A 20186-nucleotide genomic window follows, 5' to 3' on the forward strand; every position below is an offset into this window, starting at 1 on the left:
GAGTCTGCGTACATGTGGATTTCTTTTGATCGAGGCAGTACAGTTCTGTAAACGTATGTTCTCTTCCTTATGATTTTAGTAACATTTTCTTCCTTCTTACTTTTTTGTAAAAATACAGTATATAACACATATAACATACAAAACAGGGGTTAATCCATTGTTTATGTGAGTAGTAAGGCTTCTGGTGAACAGTAATTCAATTAATAGTTAAGATTTTGGGAGCCAGAAGTTATGTGCAGATTGCTGACTGCATGGGGAGGGGGTCGACACCTCTAACCCCTATGTTATTCAATGGTCCGTGCAACATAAATTTACCAGTTTCTGATATGTCAAAATTAATTTTCTGGAAAAACTTAAAGAAATTACTTTAGGGACAAGGTGATTAAAGAATATAAAGTCAAGACACCCTGGGATTTTTACCAAACTCAAGCATAGGGCTTCTCACACCTGTGTATCAGAAGAACACTGACTACTCTATGAGACAAACACCTTGTTAACTCAGAGTAAAAAGCAGAACAGCTTGAATGTCTCCTGCCACGTTGTGGTTCATGAATTCCACATGGGTGTGGAATTCCCATAGTTGAGGATACAAAACTGAATACAATGTATCATTCCAACTATGGTTTTAAAAAAGAAAAAGGCAGCCAAAAACACTCAGAGGGAAAACAAAAGGCAAACTGTTGAGTGACTGGCTTTGAGCCACAGGATTATGGATTTCTCCCCCTCTTCCTTTATGTTTCTGACCTTTCTGAAGTTTCTTCAATGAGTATTACTTTTATCCTAGGGGATAAAAACCGTAATTTAAAATAATGGTGAAGTACATGTCACAGAAAAAGACCTCTGAGAATTCAAACAGATTTTTAGGAGTGAGTTCTGTTTTACTAGTTTCCCCCAAAACAGGGAGAGCCGAAGAATCACCAAAGCGCATTAAGAATAAAATCATCACCAGATTCCTACAATTGACATAATCATAATGCAGACTTACGGAGTGTCTATTTGATGTTAAGGATCTATCTGCAGGTTGAGAGCTTGGAGCTTTGTAGATCTACCCTTTACAGACAAACCTACCTTCTCCTAAGATTTGGAGGTAGTATTTCAGACTTTCCAGGCTTATAAACTTTTATCATAGAGGGCTATTTTTAGAACCTGTTCTGGATATGTGGTGTATTATTTTACTCCTAACTGCCTGCCAAGTTTAAGCTGTACCTCCCCTTTGAGGAATGACTTGAACAAGAGTCGAACTATTCTAACTAGCTTATTGCTAACTTCTAACTTATTTGTAAGCTCTACCAATTAAGAGTAAGCACTATTGCATATGTAATCGCCTAAGAGGGTTGGGAGAGTGATCAAATCTATTTTCTTATTTCCAAAGTTATTTCTGGGCCAAAATGTTATTTCCTGAAATAAATGGTTTGTTTTTACCTCAGTAAAGAGAGTGATTTATTAGCAGCTCCTGTGGCAAGTGAGACCAGGATCTTCTTGCTGCCAATTTTGTATCTGTGGAGGCTATTCACCGCACTGATTGCTTCTTGTAAGTTCTCCATCTGAACAACAGCCTTGAGCTGATAATCTGTATGGGGGCTGAGCTCAACACTCTTCACCTACAGCAGTAAAAAGGAAAATGGAATGCTATGTCTACCCAGAACCCTGTCATCTTAAAACTGAAGGTGAATCATTAGGGAACACGTTTGCGGACTTCCGTGCTTCTGTGAGGGAACTTGTCCGAACTCTACACTTCTGCCAAGCAAAACCTAAGTGAACTAGAACTGGGTGACCTTCAGGAATATGAAACTGGCCTGGCCTGCCTGCATGCTCTGGCACACACAGCACTCCCATGCAGGCTCAGGAGCCAATACATGTGAGGAGTCTTTGGGGTCTTCTCTGGACCCTGCAAACACCTGGGGGCATAGCCATTTTAATAATCTGGAAAAGGTGCACTTATAGCAAACAGCACCTAAAAACTGCATCAATACAGTAAGATGTTAACAAAAACAGCCAAAGTTACTTTAGAATCCTATTTCTGTATTTTAGCAGCCAGAGCTAAATAAAATCCATCTGTGTTTTATTTCCCAAAGTGCCACTTATTTCCCTGCCCATGACCATAAGTGCTTCTCCACTAGGTCTCTTGCTCTCTGGGGCTTTGTCCTAAAAACTGGATGTACAGTATCACCATGAGCAGACCAAAGGAAAAAGGATGGAGTTCAAACTCATTCAGTAATCCTTATATCCTGGCTGTGGTTATGTGTGTTGAATGACATTCTCTTGAGTTGGAGTGCTAGCAAAGGGTAAAAGAAAGGCAGGAACAAGAGAGAAAAGGTTACCTTGCCGTGCCTAGAAAACGCTTCCTGCATGAGCTGCTGCAGCTCCTTCCGGGATAATCTGTAGTCGATGTTGCTGATCTGGATGTCAGCACCATTTGCAAATGGGTCTGGGCTGTCGGCACCAATGCTTGGATTTGCAATGTTGAAAGCAAGCGGGGACGCTCTGTTTAAAAGGTTTGGAGACATACTCCTGCTTAAGACATACATATTAAATTATTTTTAAAAACTGTGATTCTATTTATTTAGTTTGTATCATTTAGGCTTTGCTCAAAGCTATATATAGAAACAACTTTCCACAATACAACCAAACTAAATATTTGGTTTTCAAATGTATATTTATCTTAAATAAACATGGATTTAGATTTATTGTCAAAGCACTACCTGTTGATCCCTATTAACAACCAGTACATGATTTAATATCAAATATTCTTTCACTGGATTATTTAAAACTAAAGACAAAAATTATAGGTGGGCCTAATGAATTAATTTTCCACTTTGGGTATTTATTCTTGGTTAATTAGCCTGTGATACTCATGTAAGTCATTTAACCTCTCCCTGGCTCTGAAAATGCTAGATATCCTTGCTCATGTGTTATAGTCTTTCTCCAGATCAGGAAAACTTTCACGTGAATTTTAAAATGTAACTTTACAGATCTAAAGTCACTTTCTGGAGCGAGTCTTCACCAACTCAGCAAAAAAATACAATGCTTGAAAGAGTTCACGTGATGCAACGTGGCCTTATGCCTCCTGTCCTCCAGGCCCCCAGAAGTACTCAGTATGAATTTGGAGAACTTAGGTAAGTGTTACTTAGGTAATTACAGTGGTTTACAGAGACCCTTGCTTTTCAAACAGCTCCTGGTAATTACCCTAGGAATAAGAATAACCAATGCGTGTCCAGTTTGGGCTTTTTCCACAACATGACGAAGAGAGGAGGACACAAGTAAGGACATGTTAACATGCCTCCCATCCAGGCCAGGGACTCCTAGACAAGTTTCTCTGACCTCTGCCTACCCAGATTCCCACGTGCAGGAGGGAGAAACGGTGAGAAGCACTGCCCCCAAACGCTAGCTAAGATTAACCGAGGAAAAGGGAGGCTGGAGGAGGAGGGGTGGAAGACTCATCGTTTACTTTATGTACCCCTGTATTGCTTGCATTCTTTTAAACAGATGTTATTTCGTAATCCCTCCTATTGCAGGTAACTACCCCCACGACCAAAAAGCTAGACTCACCGAGAAGACCATGACTGTGCGGTGAGCAGAGGACTGACTTGCCTTGATGCGATCAACTTGCTAAAAGCCGATGGGTAACTCACTTGGAACGGGGTCTCCTCTTTATCTTTTTTCTCTATGGGAGAACTGGTGACACTTCGGGCACAGAGGTTCTCTTTTCTAATGGAGAGAAAAAGTGACGGGGAAGGGTCACTGGATTTCCTTCACATTAGACAATCATCTGTGAGAAAGAGTAATGGAACCTACTTCGGATTGGTTTTGTAAGCAGACTCTGCTGTGCCCGAGTTTTTAGCTGCGGGCGCTGCCGCACTCAAGCTTCTGTGAAGAGGTGCCGCCGGCCTCAGGTTACCTTGCTGGGAGTCACTGTTTCTAGGCCCGGTCTTCGACTCCATGCGGCACAGCTCCTTAAAAGAGACAAGCGCGGCGGAGATGAAAATGTAAGTACCCAACGTGTCTTAAAGCCTGTCCAGGAAACATGGAACTCTGAGTATGGTCAAAAATGGAAATAAAAAAGGACATGCCAAAAGCAAGCGGGCATATCAAACACAGACACAAAGAAACCAAACCTACCATAAACTTCAGAAAGCAAGAGGTATCAAAGTTACCTGTAAACTTTTAACATTTGTGTTTTTTGTAGTAGATCCAGAATTTGCCTGCGACCCTTTTCCAGGCGTGGCTTTGGCACTGGAAGATTGTTCACTTGTATCTTTGATGAGGCACAATTTTGGATTCTTAAGTTTTTTGGGAGACTTCGCTTTATCGGCAATTGCACTGGAACTCTTTGTCTCACAGAGTTCTCTAGTTTTTGGAGTAAATGACACAATGATCCTATTACCAAAGACATCTTCATTTTCCATTCGCTTCTGAGCCCGTTCCGCACTATCTTGGTTTATGAAGCGGAGAATCGCACTGCAGCCTGTGATACTCAGCACTTTCCCACCACAATTATCAGACAGGCGCCTGAGCCTGTTGCTGATGCTCTTGCCATCTTTATTTGCTGGTAGGTTATAAACATAGAGCAGAGTGTGGCACTGCTGATACAGAGGAGAAGTGTTACAACAGGTTAACTCAGGGGCACACGTTCAATTACACAATTAGAACAAGGAGTGATCTCCAGACTGAAGCTAACAGCCTTAGCCTTGGAGGGGAGGTAACAATGATGTAGAGGGGAGAAGGTAAACTTACTTAGACTGAAAAACACAGAAAGAGAGAAATATACCTTAAATGATCATTCTAGTGAATGAGAATGGCAAGATTTAAAGTTCTGAATAATCAAGTCTTTTTTTTTTTTTTACCATAAAGAATAAGGATCTCAAAAGTGGACAATCTGTTACCTAAAATACTACAACTGACTTAAAGTCCTTTAACGTTAGAAAAGGGAATGCCGATTTCTTCAGGAGTCACATATATATTCTCCAAATAGCTTAAAAACAGCTCAACACTGTCGTAAACATGCTTGTCCCAAATCAAGACCTTAAGAAATGCTCACCCTGCTGGAAATATGCTCACATTCTCCTAGCATGTGGCTCAACGAGCTACAGCTGTAGCAATAACCACTACAAAATGTGCAAGTGCACGTGCATGGTGGGAAATGAAACTGTAGTAAACAGGCCCAGGGGTTTCTGGGGCTTGAGGATTAAATGCCTAAAAAGTGTACAATTAGGGGCACCTGGGTGGCTCAGTTGATTAAGCCTCCGATTCTTAGGTTTCAGCTCAGGTCACAATCTTGGGGTCATGGAATCGAGCCCCATGTCGGGCTCCACACTGAGCATGGCGTCTGCTTGAGATTCTCTCTCTCCCTCTGTCCTTCCCCCTGCTCGCTCGCATGTGTGCTCTCTTAAATGAATAAATCTTTAAAAAAAAAGTGTATAATTTCTCTGTTTATTTGACTGCAACCACGAGTGTGTGCAAACCATCCTTATATTCTTTACCCATGCCTGGAGGCAAAAGCAGTAATAAATGTTTCCATTACTTCCATCCACTGGACACAGAACACTGCTAGCTTTGGAGACACTGAGAAGTGGCTATTGGTAAGGTTAACCTACACATCAATTCCCTATGATACTGTGCAACAAAATAAAAGCAAAATCCATACATATCAATTCTCTGTATATTTGTAAGAGAAGAACTATTTCTAAGCCTTATTTCAAAACTCTGGCCAGCCTCCTACAAAGAGCAGCCTCACTTGGTGGCCCCTGTTATGGGTGGTCTTCAGCCTCCATAATGTAACATCAGAATACAGCAAAAAAGAACACAAACCCACTTACTGGCATTTTTAGTGGTAACCTGGGGGGCAGGTCAGAAATGAACTCTTCGAATCTGATCAGCTCATTGGCATGATGCAGCAGTGCTTCTGAGGCCTGGTTTTTATGGACCAAAATTATGTGGAAACCATGCCTGTGTCTCAGGTCACTGAGTTCCAATGCAAAATTGACATCAGCTGAAAGAAAAGGTATAGCCCACCCCCGTCCCCAAACATTAGATGGACTGGACAGAGACACACAACTCCATTGACACCCACCGAGAAAAAAAGAAATGGCTGGACTACAGTATTCAGAGTTGCTCCCCACCTCCTACCCCCTTCTTCTTAGAACAGGAACACATTCCATATCAGAAGAATTAACACAAGACAATTTTAGCACATACTTATACTGAATTCCAAGACACATGTTACTTCTCGTAGAAGAGAAGAAATATTAACATTTTGGGGAGCATCAACTTTGGAAATGATTCTTCTTAGATTATTAAAATTTGCAATACTGGGCCCAGGGTTAAAAAAAAAAAGTCACATTTTCTTTAACTGGCCCCACAAGAATCTGTACTCACATTCTAAGGAGAAAATACACAAAACCCACACAGACTCCATTTCTTCTCTAAACAGCTCTCAGACATAAGCATAAATATGTCCTGTGTATTTCAGCCTCTCTGGGGGCATATTTTATTTAAACATGTTCTGGCTTCTGTAACAATTCCCATACAGTGAGTTTAGTGGAAATTAGCAGACGCTTCTGCACTTACTTGACACAAGAACCACAGTGGCCGGAGCAGTGTGCGTGTTCGCGAACCTCCGGAGACTCTGGCGGAGCTTATCGTCAGCTGCATTCTTTGCTGTAGCATTGATGTGGGCAACGGTTACCTGCGTTAAAGTAAGGACAAATGAGCAAGAGCTGAGGTCAGAAAAACCACTACGCATTCTGCCTGCATCTTAACAGATGGTCCCTGAGGAAAGACACTCTTGTTATTACTGCCACTTAGGAATGGAAAAAAATTATAAGTGGATCTCAATAATTTCAAATTTGTCTCTCCATACAAATGAGCTAGACCCATTATTATCTCTTCTCGCCTCTCTAATCTTCTGCTTTTGTACTTCGTCCATCTGCCTTTGAGAAAACAGGCAGAAAAGGAAGTGAAATTTGAAGTAGGTAAATTAGCTCTAATAGCTTTTGCCAACAGCTGGGGAAGTAGCAGAGACTGGTATATGATGAAGGTAAGATTCAGCGCTGTATTTGATGTCATTTGTCTCCACTATACATTGTCTGTGGCTTCCAGGATGTGGGGTCAGGTGGTGGGAGAGGAGAGGCATCTGTCCCCAACAGAGTTAAAATGTGTTTATTTCTGTTAAAGCCCTCAGGCTTACACAGAAGTCTCCAGAGCAAGGAAAGGTTTTGAGAGGTGCTTCAACTACGTGCAATACACAATAAGATTTATTCATTTTTTAAGGAGCACAAATATAGAATTTTAGGCAACAATACGGTGTATCGATAGAATTACTTGTCTACGAGTCAAAAGAACTGGATTCTAGTTCCAGCTTAATAGACTTTGCAGCCAATCTGGATTTAAATCCTAGCTCATCCATTTATTGGCCACGTGATCTTTAAAAAGTTGCTTAACATCTTGGTGCTTCAGTTAAATTTGTAATATTTCAAATAATAAATCCAATGAGCCCTTTGCACAGAGCAGTCATGGAAGTCAAAACAAAGGATATAAATGTAACCATCATACTAGCAGAGCACTAGTTACATACAAGCAGATTATTGGAAGATCAGTTATGATTAAATGACTTCTAGTACTTTAGAAATAATCTTTTGCTAATTTCCTTTATTTGCAAACTCAGGACAAATGTGTATTAAACTTTGAATTAAAATTCTTTAAAAAAAAAACCCACATGTGCTTATTCTCCTACCATAATAGATTAAAATTCTTTTTTTTTTTTTTTTTACCTGGCAGTTATTCAGCTCTTGAATAACTTCTTTGTTTTCTTTACTAATGTCGCACACACAGATGAATTCTGCTTCTCTGTGGCCTTTAAAAAACTTCTCACGGATTCTCTGTACAACAGCAGTAGCTGAACGGCCAGAGGGAACTGAACAGTTTTCAATATCCCAAAAAACTCCAATGGGGGGTAAGTTTTCCAGCACCTGTCCGGCTAGTGCAACTTCTGGTGACCCTTAGGAAATGTTAACACTTTCAATCACACATAGTGGAAAAAAAAAATTGCAAACTAAAAATAAAATAATAGGTAGCTAGCTATCATTCTTAGTGGCAGAAAAACGAAATTACTGATTGATGTTAAGCTTAAGGATACCAACCTCACCGGCTGACCTAAGAGCACAACTGCAAGTTCCAATAGTATTTCTAAGCGATTATTCCTCTTTTTCAGGAGAGAACAATTCTAAAGGTCAAGTTACTTCAAGCCCACAATAAATCCACTGCAATGCATGAGCCATTCTCATGCTGATCATTATGCTTCTCTTAACACTAACGCGGAGGTAAACGGACACTGCAGCTCTGGGACCTGATTGTCATGCTCTGCCCACGCTTGTCTACCTGCTCGTATGGAAGACCAATGAAGAGGTGACAAAGGGTGAACTTGTTACTGTTCTTGATTAAAAAAAAAAAAATTTTAACACTGCATTAACATCTAATATTTAAAAAAAATGCTTTCAAAAGATAACATATCACATTAACTACTTTTGGGGGGAAATGACATTAGGTTTTTTCAATTAGTTTTTCATCAACCATTACAAAATCTTTCTAAATATTAAGTTCTTCCATGGAGTGCACAACTAACAGTGTGATTTTGAACCTAAGTTGACAAGGAGTCCCCTCTAGCACTGATTTCTCCTAATATACTCCCTGTTTTTCTATACACAGCTTCTGGTCTCAAACAGCAGCAGCTCAACATAAAAGGCAAATGGCTTGTTGGTCTCTAAGAATAAAAAGATTTTTACCAAGAGGTAGAAATGGAGACTCATTTACCCAGTAGCTTCAGAACCACAAGGAATCTTTTCTTTTCGAGGTGATTAAATGCAGTGTTAGTATCAGATACTGAAAACTACTTAAATATGCACATTTTATACCATACTGTCATTTACCAAATTTCGAAGAAGCTTTGCCTAGACTGGTCGCCAATAACAACGTGGTCTCCTTCCCTGTTCCTTTGGTTCCACAGCCATTACACAGAGGAATAGTAACAGGTGCAGTTTGAGTATTTGGAGGTGGTATATTTGGCCAGACTTTAGCAGCATCAATTATACTATTTCTTGCCGGCTGTTTTAAAAATTTTTTTAAGAAAAGGAGGAGGTTTCAGATACATCATTTCAGAACCTAGAGTTATAAACAACAACTGAAAACACAGTCTAAGTGTTTCTTCTTTCCACCTGTTAACCTCTGATGGAATGTATTTTCAGTATTTCAGGGCATTCCCAGAACTATTAGCTATCAATTCATAAACTCACTTCAAGAAGTGACTTGAAATGATCTGGGAAGGTAGTCACATGATCATTCTAGGGCATGTGTATCCTCCAAAGGCGACCCCAAATACACTTTACGTGAAGGTAACAGATTTTTAACACCGGTGTGATTGAGGCCAAGTTCCAAGTCCCTCAAATTACTACAAAGGCACAACATGGCGTGACCTACATTACATGAATGGGTCCATGTATAAGGTGTTAGTTATGAGAAACTGCAATCGTGCTCTAGCCTTTAAAGACAAAACAGAACACGAAGCTTTGCCGAACTCGGTTTACACGTAGGAAACAGCCTGATTACAACAAGAGCCTCTAAAAGCATAAACTACATAAATAATGACTCTGCACTTTTTTGAATGGCCCTTCCCCTTTTACCCTTTGCTTCTCTCAGGACCAAGAGAAGCTATGTTGATGGGGTGAAAGCTACCTCACAGAAGAATCTTCACCCCCGCGCACAATAAAGATTTTTCAAGAAACATCTATCTACTTTAAGAAAGTCATTCCTCAAAGGTCAGCCGCGCCCAACAGAATAAATAAAAAGATACACACCTTGTTGAGACAGTCTTCGCAGTAAAGTGAGCCCTTTAAACAAACCGGAGGTACCACATTTAGGTGCAAAGAATTGGTGCACAAGTGAGGCGTTAGCTCCGACTGTGAAATGTGCTCTTCCAAATGCCCTGGAGCCCCGCTTGTGAAATCAGAACAGGGGAAATAGCCAGCAGAGGCGCAGCCCTGGAGAGCCGGGAACTGATGCAGCTTGTGCACGTTACCGTGACATGATTGGAAATGAAGCTTCCCACAACAGGGCAGGTGTTTGCAGGAAGATAGATTACTTTCTAGACACATGCTGGGAAAGTCACTTGCAATGCCGGCCAAATTGTTCCTAGCTGAGGCATTCTGGAGTGAAGACGCAGACTGGAAAGCGAACCCTGACCCTACCTGACACGTGATGGTCCTGGTGCTCTGCGAGTCTAACAGCGCGCCGGGGTGAATCAAGCTACCAGTACCTCCGCTACCACCACCACCACCACCACCAAAATGCATTGGCGACGTGGAGGGTTCATTAGGGCAATGAGCACAGCAGCTTACTTTGGGGACAGGTGAAAGCTGTATTTTAGGTTGCTGAAGAGAATGGATATCTGGAAGTGGGACTGCTGGAAAAAGTTTAGAGCCAGCATGAAGGGGAGATGGCACATCCTTTAATTCCACAGCAACTTTCTTGTTCTCCATGTAATCTTTCTGGGAAGAGAAGATCAGAACGCCAGTTAATGTCAGGAGGCCAGAGACTTTTGGTTACTCACATCCTACTGCAATCCAAAAATGGAAACAGCGTTCAGTCCTGTTTACATCACTCAACCATAACCAAACAATATGGAATGGCAGCTGAAACCAGGGGCATTCTTCAGAGAGGCCTGCAGGAGGTGAACACCAAAACAGACAACTAAAATCAAGACTGTCCTTCCTGAATTTTAGGAGACTGGGGGAGGGTTCTGCTTACATGTTCAGCAAAGCAGGTTAACCATCTGTGCCTCAGGGACTTCCCTTTGATAACTTCCCCTTGCCTCACAGGGTCTTCTAAAGACAAAACAGATGGTATGAAAACAACACAGTCACAAACAGTATTCAATAAAGATGGCTTATGAGCCAAGCGCTTGGAGGAAAAGACTTAATAGTTCTTGCAGTCAGACCATAAAGGATTTAGGAAGGTCCTCCAGACGATTCCAAACATTAAGGATGAGATAGCCATCTGCCCCAGTGGCCCATCCATGGAGAGGTCTTAAATGTGTTGTTGACATTATTAGGCAAACTCTAGGATATCATGACCTAAAGCCATAATGCCAACAATTACTTTGTAGTCAGGGACAAGAATTAGAGTAATTAGAAAACTATTTAGGAATAAGATTCCAGAGAAATAGTCTGTCATATGCCTCTAACACAGACACAGGAGGCCAGTATATTTACAAAGTCATAGCATGGCACCCGTGTCAGAGACCTGGGTTTGAATGTGATACTCAGGAACTGTTTTAGGACCTTGGGTAAGTTACATAACCTCTCTACATTTCAGTTTCTCCTACAGTTGTTAGAAGGACAAAAGAGATAGTGCACATAAAGCACTCAGCAGAGTACCTGGCTACTGAAAAGGGGATCTAACTAATCAATAGCCCCTACTGGCTGACTGCAGGAACTATTAAGAGAAAGAGGATGTCCTGATACAATGAGAGAGACATGCTCTTCCCTCAGAGCATAGAAAGGGCCATCTGACTGCTGTGATTTCACTCCTTTGGCTGTGGTTCTACACTCATCTAGGAGAGTACACTCATTTAGGAGAAATTTGGATTTTTCACTTGGACATTTCCTAAAAGGGAGGAGATAGCAATTGACTGACTGCCAACAAGCAGTGTGTTCTGCCCTCTTGGTAATTACAGTTTAGGCTGGAAATTACTGGCATTCTGATTTATAGAGATCTGGCTCATAAAAAAAAAAAAAAAAAAAAGATCTGGCTCTTATGGTCAGGATTATCATGAGTTGGTTCCCCTGAATTTACTCAATCCTGGGTGCCACTGATAAAATCAGGTTTCTGGATCTGTAAAGTTGAGTGCAATCCTGTATCGTGTGACTCCATAAGGGCCAGATCCTCCATCCCAGGAAGCCCTGTCTGAGCTGCCAACCCTGTTGCCAAGTGCCCCTGAAGTCACCGACCTCAATTACTGATGCCATGCAAAAAAAGGTAACTATATAATGAAAACCTGGAGAAGATTGGGAATTTAGTTGAGTTTTTAAAAAGTTACTAATACCCTTATGTAAATGCATAGTAAAGACTCATTTAAATCCCAAGTGCAGTAGCAAAAAAGAAAAAAAAAAAGAAAGAAAAAAAGACATAGACTAGAAATGTGGTAATATGGTGCATGGAATGAAATCAGAAAAAGTCAAAATCACTATGAAAAGGCAAAGGAAGTTACAGACACATTTAAATATTCAAGAGAAATCTGGAACAGGAAAAGACTGCCAATAAGGTCCTATCAATCTTCCCTTGATTTTAAGACTCAAACCTCAGAAGGTTAGAGTGAAATAAAATCTATTTTATACTTTCCTCTGATTTGACTCTACAATCTGGATTTTATCTTTGGAATCTGTGACTTTCTTAAGAAACAAATCTTCCCCAAATGTTAACATTAAATATTTAAAGCACCTACAGTTCCTTAGAATAGGAGTGCAGGAGTTAAAAAATTTACACTCTCCTTGAGTCAGGAATTATAATCATGTGCTATGAAGAAGAATAAGCAGGATACAAGGTAAAACTTAGCACAGACTCCAGGGAGAGAGAGACTGCCCCAGACCAAACAGACAGCACATCTATTTGCATAAGGAATTTGCTACATCCTCTGTCTTGCGCATAGTTACCGTTTGGGGACTAAGTGGCAATGTCTGCTCAGGACGAGAAAAGCAATTAGAGAATTTCCAAAGCCATGGCTTAGCATCATTATTTTGTTGCAGCCATCCAGGTGTTCTACTGCAGGAGTCCTCAGTTCCGCTTCCTTCCATCATACAGCCATACAAAGTGGTTCAACATTCTTTCATCTTTCTTTTCTTTCATTCTTCCACCCTGTTAAGAATGAGATCTCAAAGTTATTTGCCTAAGTACAAATTTCACTATTAAAGTGTGAGACTTGTGGCACCTGGGTGGCTCAGATGGTTGTGTCTGCCTTCGGCTCAGGTCATGATCTCAGGGTCCTGGGACTGAGCCCCATGTTGGGCTCCAGATCAGCAGGGAGTCTGCTTCTCCCTCTCCCTCTGCCTCTCTCCTTGCTTGTGTGCGTGCGCGCTCTCTCAAATGAATAAAATCTTAAAAAAAAAAAGTGAGACTGCAGGGGCGCCTGGGTGGCTCAGTCGGTTAAGTGTCTGCCTTCAGCTCAGGTCACAATCTTCAGGTCCTGGGATCAAGAGCTCCAAGTTGGGCTCCCTGCTCAGTGGGGAGCCTGCTTCTCCCTCTCCCCTCCCCCCAGCTTGTGTGTGCACTCCCGTTCTCTCTCAAATTTGTAAAAAAGTGAGACTGCAGCTGTACTTATGGCACAACTATATTTATGGTACAATGGCTCCCAACAAGTCAGATCATAAGGAATAAAAGTAGCATTCTAGCCAAGGGCCAACCTCCTCCGGCCCTGCGCAGGCCTTTTCTATAGTTCTTTCTTAATTCTTCTCGACCATCTCTCCCTAAAGACCCTACTGGTGAGGGTGAAAAAGTTAACAAAGAGAGCATGTAATTTTAGTAAACGAACAATTACGTGTCTTCATTGCCAATTACGTACTGAAATTGACTTAATAGCAACCTATCCCACTGTGTCGTTGATGTGACTGTGGAAGGTCCAAATTAAGTGAACTCTGTGGACTCTGTGAATTTGATTCTGCTACAGAACAAATTGAACTAATTTCTTCATTTACTTATTACAAAAGTACAATCTGATATACCACCAAAAATCTGAGAAATCTCAAGTCACAGATGTGCTGTGTCTACTCCAGTGCAACCACATTCTTATAAGTCTTAAACAGTACGATAAAAGCAGATCAAATCAATAAGAGCCAGTGGGCATGGAGGCAGCCTGCCAATGGTAAGGACAACTGAACCTCATTTCCAAGACCTTGCCATCATACCGAACCACCACCTATTCTTACCTACAGTGGCCGTTTTAAGGTTATCAATTTATCAGAAATTTCTCCTGGACATAAAGAAAACAATTTCTTTTAGCTCTCTCTCTGATAAGATGCTCTTCTCAAGAGATTGTAACATCTACATAGTATGGTGAAGGGAGAGATGAGCACTCAATCTAAAATATAGAACTGATCACAAAAAGCAAGGGCCCGCAAACTATAGCCTGCTAGCCAAAACCAGCCCACTGCTTGTATTTAAGTGACCTTCAAACTAAGAAAGTATTTTACACTTTTTAATTCTGGGGGGGGGGGGGGATCAAAATAATATTTTGTGACACTAAATATATGAAATTCAACTTCTGGTGTCTATAAATAAGAGACATTTGTTTAAATACTGTATGTGGCTATTTATGCACTACAGCTACCTAGTCAAGTATTTGCAACAGAAACTGCATGGCCCACACAGCCTAAAATATTTACTATTTGGCCCTTATGTGGAAGCTACAAAAACTTCATTAAGTTTCAGTTTCTTCCTTTGCAGAGTGTGGCTAATTTCTCCCCCTCCGCAGCAATGCTGGGGGGGGTGGAATTAGATAAAGGACCCCACCACCCGTTTTTGTCTTCTGCAATGTAGAGCTTGTGCCAAGCACAGGGCTTGCAACATAGTGTAAACTAAGTAATTATTTGTTAAATTAAGGAATGAATACAGCAACTATTCACCTACTATGTACAGTTAGGAGTTAGTATGGAAGCAGAAATGGAGTTAACTGCCACAATGACAATAAATTATGATTGTTGATTTTCCTATTAAACACAGGTCTTGTATCCCCCAACAAACCCCTCTCTAGATCACAGAAATCTGGGATATTCACGACAATATACAACTTCAACATGCTCTCTCAAATCTCTTCAAGGCCAATCCTGAAAGGTGCTAACAGGTAGTGTACGATACCAATTACAAAGCCTTTTTATTTAACATTATTTCCTCATTCAGTAATTATTTAATATCTACTACATAACAGGCCTGTGCTTGGCACAAGAGATACAATGATGAAAACAACCAGACAATAAGATTCATTTATGTCATCTTTTCCCCCACAGTAAATCTGATAGACAAGGGAAAAATAAGCCACAATTTTACATAGGAGTAAACAGAAGTTTAATTAAGTTTTGTAATTTGCCAAGATCACATAATTAAAAAGGGGGCAGAGCCAGGCTTGTCCACCTCTTTCCACCACACCAAGGCGCCTTCGGTATGGCTCAACACAATCAACAGAAAGTACAAATGTATTAGCTTGTTAGTGGCCTGAACCCAGAAAATTTCCCAAGCATTCCCAGAAATACCACTAAGTAACTTAGGTAGCCAAAGCAAGTTTTCTGTTGATCTGAGTGGCGTTCTTTGAACAATTCAGATAGTGCTTGAGAGCACAGACTCTGATGTCAGTCTGTGTATTAATCCCCAATTTTGCTGTTTCCTATATGTGTCGCTATGGAGAGTTCACAACCTCTCTGAACCTCAGATCCTATGTGTGAAATGGGCCTGATAATAACTGTGGCATCCTTATAGGGCTGTTGTTGGGATTTAATGAGACAATCAAAGTATAAAATCTAGAAGTGACCTTCTCTTTTTTTTTTTTAAATTTTATTTATTCATTTGACAGAGAGACACAGTGAGAGAGGGAACACAAGCAGGGGGAGCTCCAAAGGGAGAGGGAGAAGCAGGCTCCCCATGGAGCAGGGAGCCCGATGCGGGGCTCGATCCCAGGACCCTGGGATCATGACCTGAGCCAAAGGCAGACGCTTAACGACTGAGCCACCCAGGCGCCCCTAGAAGTGACCTTCTCTTAACACCCAAGTTAGTCGTGGAAACCCACACCACCCAGTCCTTTTTTTTTTCATAGTTCTATCCAAAATTGTTTATTTGCTTGATTTTTTATTATATGTCTCCCCTACTTGACTGTAAACTCCATGACAGCAGACATCATGTTTTCTCATTCATTGCTGTATTTCCTGCACCTACCAGTGCCTGGTGCATATCAACAATTGTTGAACGAGTGAAGAGTTCAGTATCTAGGAAGACAGTTTAGGTTTTGATTTCCGTGTATGCAAAACAGCGTATTTACCGCTCAGAGAAGTGGGGAAGTCCAAAAGATACAAATGTAAATGGAAAGCTCTTGGTAATACCAGAAAGGTGCTTGAGAAACGAAAATGTGTATTACGGTGTAGAGTTACAATTAGTAGTGGGAGTGGCTCATGCCCTAAGGCAACTCAACCCTATCTGTCAAGCCAGAGACTACACCCTAGGGAGTGCTAAACTGCCGAGGAGAATGCAAAAACGCTCAGTGGGGTTGAAAACACCCGCCCCTTTCTTCCTCTCTTAACCTTCCAACTGTGCACATTGCTCCGGAAAGGTTGCTCTCCACGCCTGGAACCCCGACAGGGAGCAGGGGGACAGGTGCGGACGGGGAGCCAAACACCCTCAAAGGGCAGCAGGGGCGCAGCAGTGAGAGTCGTGAACGGACCTGAAAGGGAGACAACCCGAACCTATGGTGGGGGCCTGACTGCTGAGTCCCAGTCCTTCCCCTCGGAGTAGCCAACCTCCCCCACCCCCCGCCAGCAAAGGGCAGGGGAAGGGGGGGACGCTGTCCCGCCTCCAGCCGGTGGCCCCAGAGCTGTGAGCCCGTCAGGAACTAGTCCCCAGAGCTGCCAGCCAACTCACCTCAGCCGCGGGCTCCACCTCCGCTCACATTCCGGCCCCGCCGCCTTCCCCCCGCCCCCCCCAAGCCCTTTGTTTTGATTCCCGACTCCGCAGCTCCCGCCGCCGCCGCCAAGCGCACCCTCCACTTCCGCTTCCGCACCGCACCGCCCCTGTCGCAAAACCGACGCCCTTCTCTCCCCCCTCGCTCCGCCCCTTCCTCCACCCCGCCCCCGCCGCCGCGTCCTCCCCGCGCGGGGCGTGCTGGGAACCCCGGGGGGGGCGGGGCCTCGCGGCCCTGCAGCCTCGTCAGGCTCAGTCCCCTCCCGATAAACCCCTAAATAGGGACCTTTCCTGGGGGAGACCCCGGCTTTTTTGGCGAAAACCCCGAGTTTAAGGAGGCCTTCTCCCTGGCTTATCGTGGTGGAGTGGAAAGGAACCTGAAAGCGAAGAATGAGTGGGCTTGTGAGGTGGAGCCGGGGGAAAAAAACCTGCCAACCGGGATTTGATACAATTCAGCTCTTTCAGTCTTTTGAGGGAAGGCGATTTAAACGGGATTTCGATTATTTTTTCTAATTAAATGACGCATAATTTCCACAGATCCTTAATCTAGTGCAACCTAGTGGCGAGTGTAGAGAAAAATAACCGCCAGCCGGGCTTCCCGCGAGGTCCTTCGGGCCGGCAGGGTTTCTCTCAAGGTGGCGACCCAGCTGGCACAAAATGAAGTGTGAGCTCAGGCTCGGCTGGGCACTGTCACCTACTATTAAGGGATCCTCGTGATTTCAGTTAGAAAACGTCATTTTTTAAAAGCTCTGGTCCAGAGCCCGTTGCAAGTGCATGCAAACTTTCCAGGGACAGGGTGAGGAAAGCCCTATGAAGGCTGTGACGGCTTGTGTGTTAGGAGGATGGATGTGACATGGTTGGGGTTTTGGGGGGTTTGAGGGTTGTTTTTTTTTCCGTGGGGGGGGGGTTGGTGCTTCACAATCTTTTACCTGAAGTAATTTTTTTTTTTAAAGCTCAGCACGACCATCGTTTCTGAAACTGCTAACTGCTCGCTATTTCCTGTTGCCATTGAGAAAAACGAAACATACCTAAATCGAGACATATTTACGATGGGCTAGCTGAATACGACCTAAAAGTTCACTTCTGAAGTTTGCCGAGAAACATTAATTTTGCAGACGAATAAGTAGAAATCGCGAAGAGTTGTTCTGGTTTTTTTTCCCCCTGCCTGAAGTCTGCAGGGTGAGGCAATTTCATTAGGCAATTTGCATTAAAAGAAAAACTCCTCTAAAGAGAATTTCAGGGGAAGATGATACATCCCTGTAGACATCCTTGTAGACTCCTGTTGCGCAGGGCAAGATCAAACACGTAGCTAAAGCGCCCTTTGTGCTTTTCATTTTCCAGAAGGCAGATGACAAGCACACACATCATCTGCCTGCTTAGGTATTTATTACTGCTGAGTAAATCTTCATTGTGTGTGTGTGGGTATTATTTTCCAAGTGGGAATTAGAACAGATGAAAAACAACCCTGTGTCTAGTGTTGTGTGTTTTTTTTTTTTTCCCAAAGTACCAAACAAATATGCTTCTCTTTAGAGGAGTTTTTCTTTTTATGCCAGTTGAGTATCTCTGAAAGCACACGGAAGTAACTAAAAAATATAAAAAGGAAACAAAGTGTGGATTTTTTATTGCCTCTTTAAAAAGGTTTTTTGGTTACAAAACAATACAGAACAGACACATTTTGTTTGACTTTGCTTGGCATTCTTTCAAGTCCAGAGCTGTGTCTGATCTCAACAGGTTAAATGCGGTAAATAAAGCCGAATCAATTCTACTAAATGGAAAGTTAATGAAAAGTCTGAATTACAAATAATTTTTAATGAAATGCAGTTTTAGTGTTTTCTGTAGAAAACCAGCCTAAGGGGCGCCTGGGTGGCTCAGTCGTTAAGCGTCTGACTTCGGCTCAGGTCATGATCCCAGGGTCCTGGAATCGAGCCCCGCATGGGGCTCCCTGCTCTGCGGGGAGCCTGCTTCTCCCTCTCCCACTCCCCCTGCTTGTGTTCCCTCTCTGGCTGTGTCTCTCTCTGTCAAATAAATAAATCTTTAAAAAAAAAAAAAAGAAAGAAAACCAGCCTAAGCAGACTACACCAGTCCTTGGAAGTAATTATGAAGTGAAATGCAATTTGATACTTGTGAAAGAGTGCTTTCACATTTTCTTAAGAGATGCTTTCTTAAATATAGTCTCTGCTAATCTTACTCCTATTTCTTTAGTGGGCAAACTCTTTTATCAGAGAGTAAGAGTAACTTTCAGTTTTTCCCTGTCCAAATTATAATCTTCACATTTATGAAACTAGGATGAAGTTTTATTTTTGTGCTATTTAAGTGGCCATTTTACATTCAATTCACCTCCTAAGTTAACCTAGTTGTCACTAAAGGAGTTTCTCCCCCAGCAACTTCTCTTCTGCCTATGTTCAGTTTAGTGTTTTGAAATAATAAATTATAATGGAAGGACGTAAGCAAGAGAAACTGAGCTCTCTGCTAATTCATATCTAAAAGCTACAAGGAAAACACTGAATAAAGGGAGGAAAAGGTTTTAACATGCTCCAGAATTTTCTTTTCATTCTAGGGTTTTACCCAATAACAAAGCCATTTCCTAAACTATTCCTGAGAACTTTCATGATAATCATTTCAACGTCCTCCCGGTTGTCTTTATGGAAAATGAAGGAAATTGGAAACTAGCTAGTTTAAGTGACTTTTAAGTGATCAATGCCATTCAGGCAGGAGTGGCTAACTCACTGATTTGTGCTTCAGTTTATCTGTAAACTGGGATGATTACTCCCTGCCCAGAAATCTCACAGAGTGGTGAGAGTCAAATAAAATTCTGAGGATGAAAGAAAGCATCAGAGGAAAAGTGTTGAGACGAGGGTGTGAATGATTTATTAGTGTTTGTGAGCAGGATGGAAGCTTCCTGAAAGACATTTTGGTACTTAACTCTGTTGATATAGGCAGCGAGTTTCCCTTTTGCGTCTCTGAGCTTCTTTGGCAACTAGGAAGGAGTCAAAACAGTCATTCTTATGACTTTCTCTCATGACAGAGAAAGGTCGTTCTTAACCAAGGCAGGGAGGCAGGAAGGATTCTAAGAGTATGGCCAGAGGCCTCAAAATAGCTAAAAATCTCTTTGCCTCTAGGGTAGTGCTAAAGAATTCGGGTGTAGGAGTCAAACAGACCCAGGTTTGAAGCCTGGTTTGTTATTACTAATTGGGACTCCTTGGGCAATGCATTTAATTTCCTGCACCTTTGTTTTCTCATCTTTTAAAACAAGGACAATAAAAGTGCTTTTCTGTGATTCTCATCATCTGGATCTGAGCTCCATTGTCACCTCCATCGAGCATCCTTCCCTGATCATCTGAAGTGACCCCTCCCGAACCTTTTCTCTCAAAGGACCTTGTTAATTCTGAAATTATTGCTCACAAGCATCTGAAATCATTTTACTCTGCTTGCTGATTTAGTGTCTTGCTTTCTTAGTAACATAAGCCTTTTGAGGACTGGCA

The 20186-nt window shown here is 42.1% G+C and overlaps 1 protein-coding gene across 6 annotated transcripts in view; it reads right to left on the reverse strand.

The window, feature by feature from the left end:
• MARF1 (meiosis regulator and mRNA stability factor 1) overlaps positions 1–16768 on the reverse strand; it is a 39198-nt gene extending 22430 nt beyond the window's left edge. Inside the window, exons 1-12 of one of the 6 annotated variants that reach the window (XM_032392195.1) lie at positions 16666–16768; positions 12702–12903; positions 9849–10538; positions 8925–9099; positions 7770–7996; positions 6568–6685; positions 5817–5989; positions 4155–4580; positions 3796–3953; positions 3550–3708; positions 2322–2511; positions 1423–1601 (exon numbers count right to left, since the gene is read on the reverse strand). In XM_032392195.1, the coding sequence (XP_032248086.1) occupies positions 1423–1601; positions 2322–2511; positions 3550–3708; positions 3796–3953; positions 4155–4580; positions 5817–5989; positions 6568–6685; positions 7770–7996; positions 8925–9099; positions 9849–10538; positions 12702–12845 (2639 nt within the window). In that variant the 5' untranslated portion in view covers positions 12846–12903; positions 16666–16768. Of the gene's footprint in view, positions 1–1422; positions 1602–2321; positions 2515–3549; positions 3709–3795; positions 3954–4154; positions 4584–5816; positions 5990–6567; positions 6686–7769; positions 7997–8924; positions 9100–9848; positions 10539–12701; positions 12904–16665 lie in introns of all 6 variants that reach the window. The other 5 variants (XM_032392194.1, XM_032392196.1, XM_032392192.1 and 2 more) reach the window with 5 other exon arrangements.
• Positions 16769–20186: the final 3418 nt, after the last annotated feature.

Source organism: Phoca vitulina, unplaced genomic scaffold (assembly GCF_004348235.1).
Source record: "Phoca vitulina isolate PV1807 unplaced genomic scaffold, GSC_HSeal_1.0 scaffold66, whole genome shotgun sequence".
NCBI lineage: Eukaryota > Metazoa > Chordata > Mammalia > Carnivora > Phocidae > Phoca > Phoca vitulina.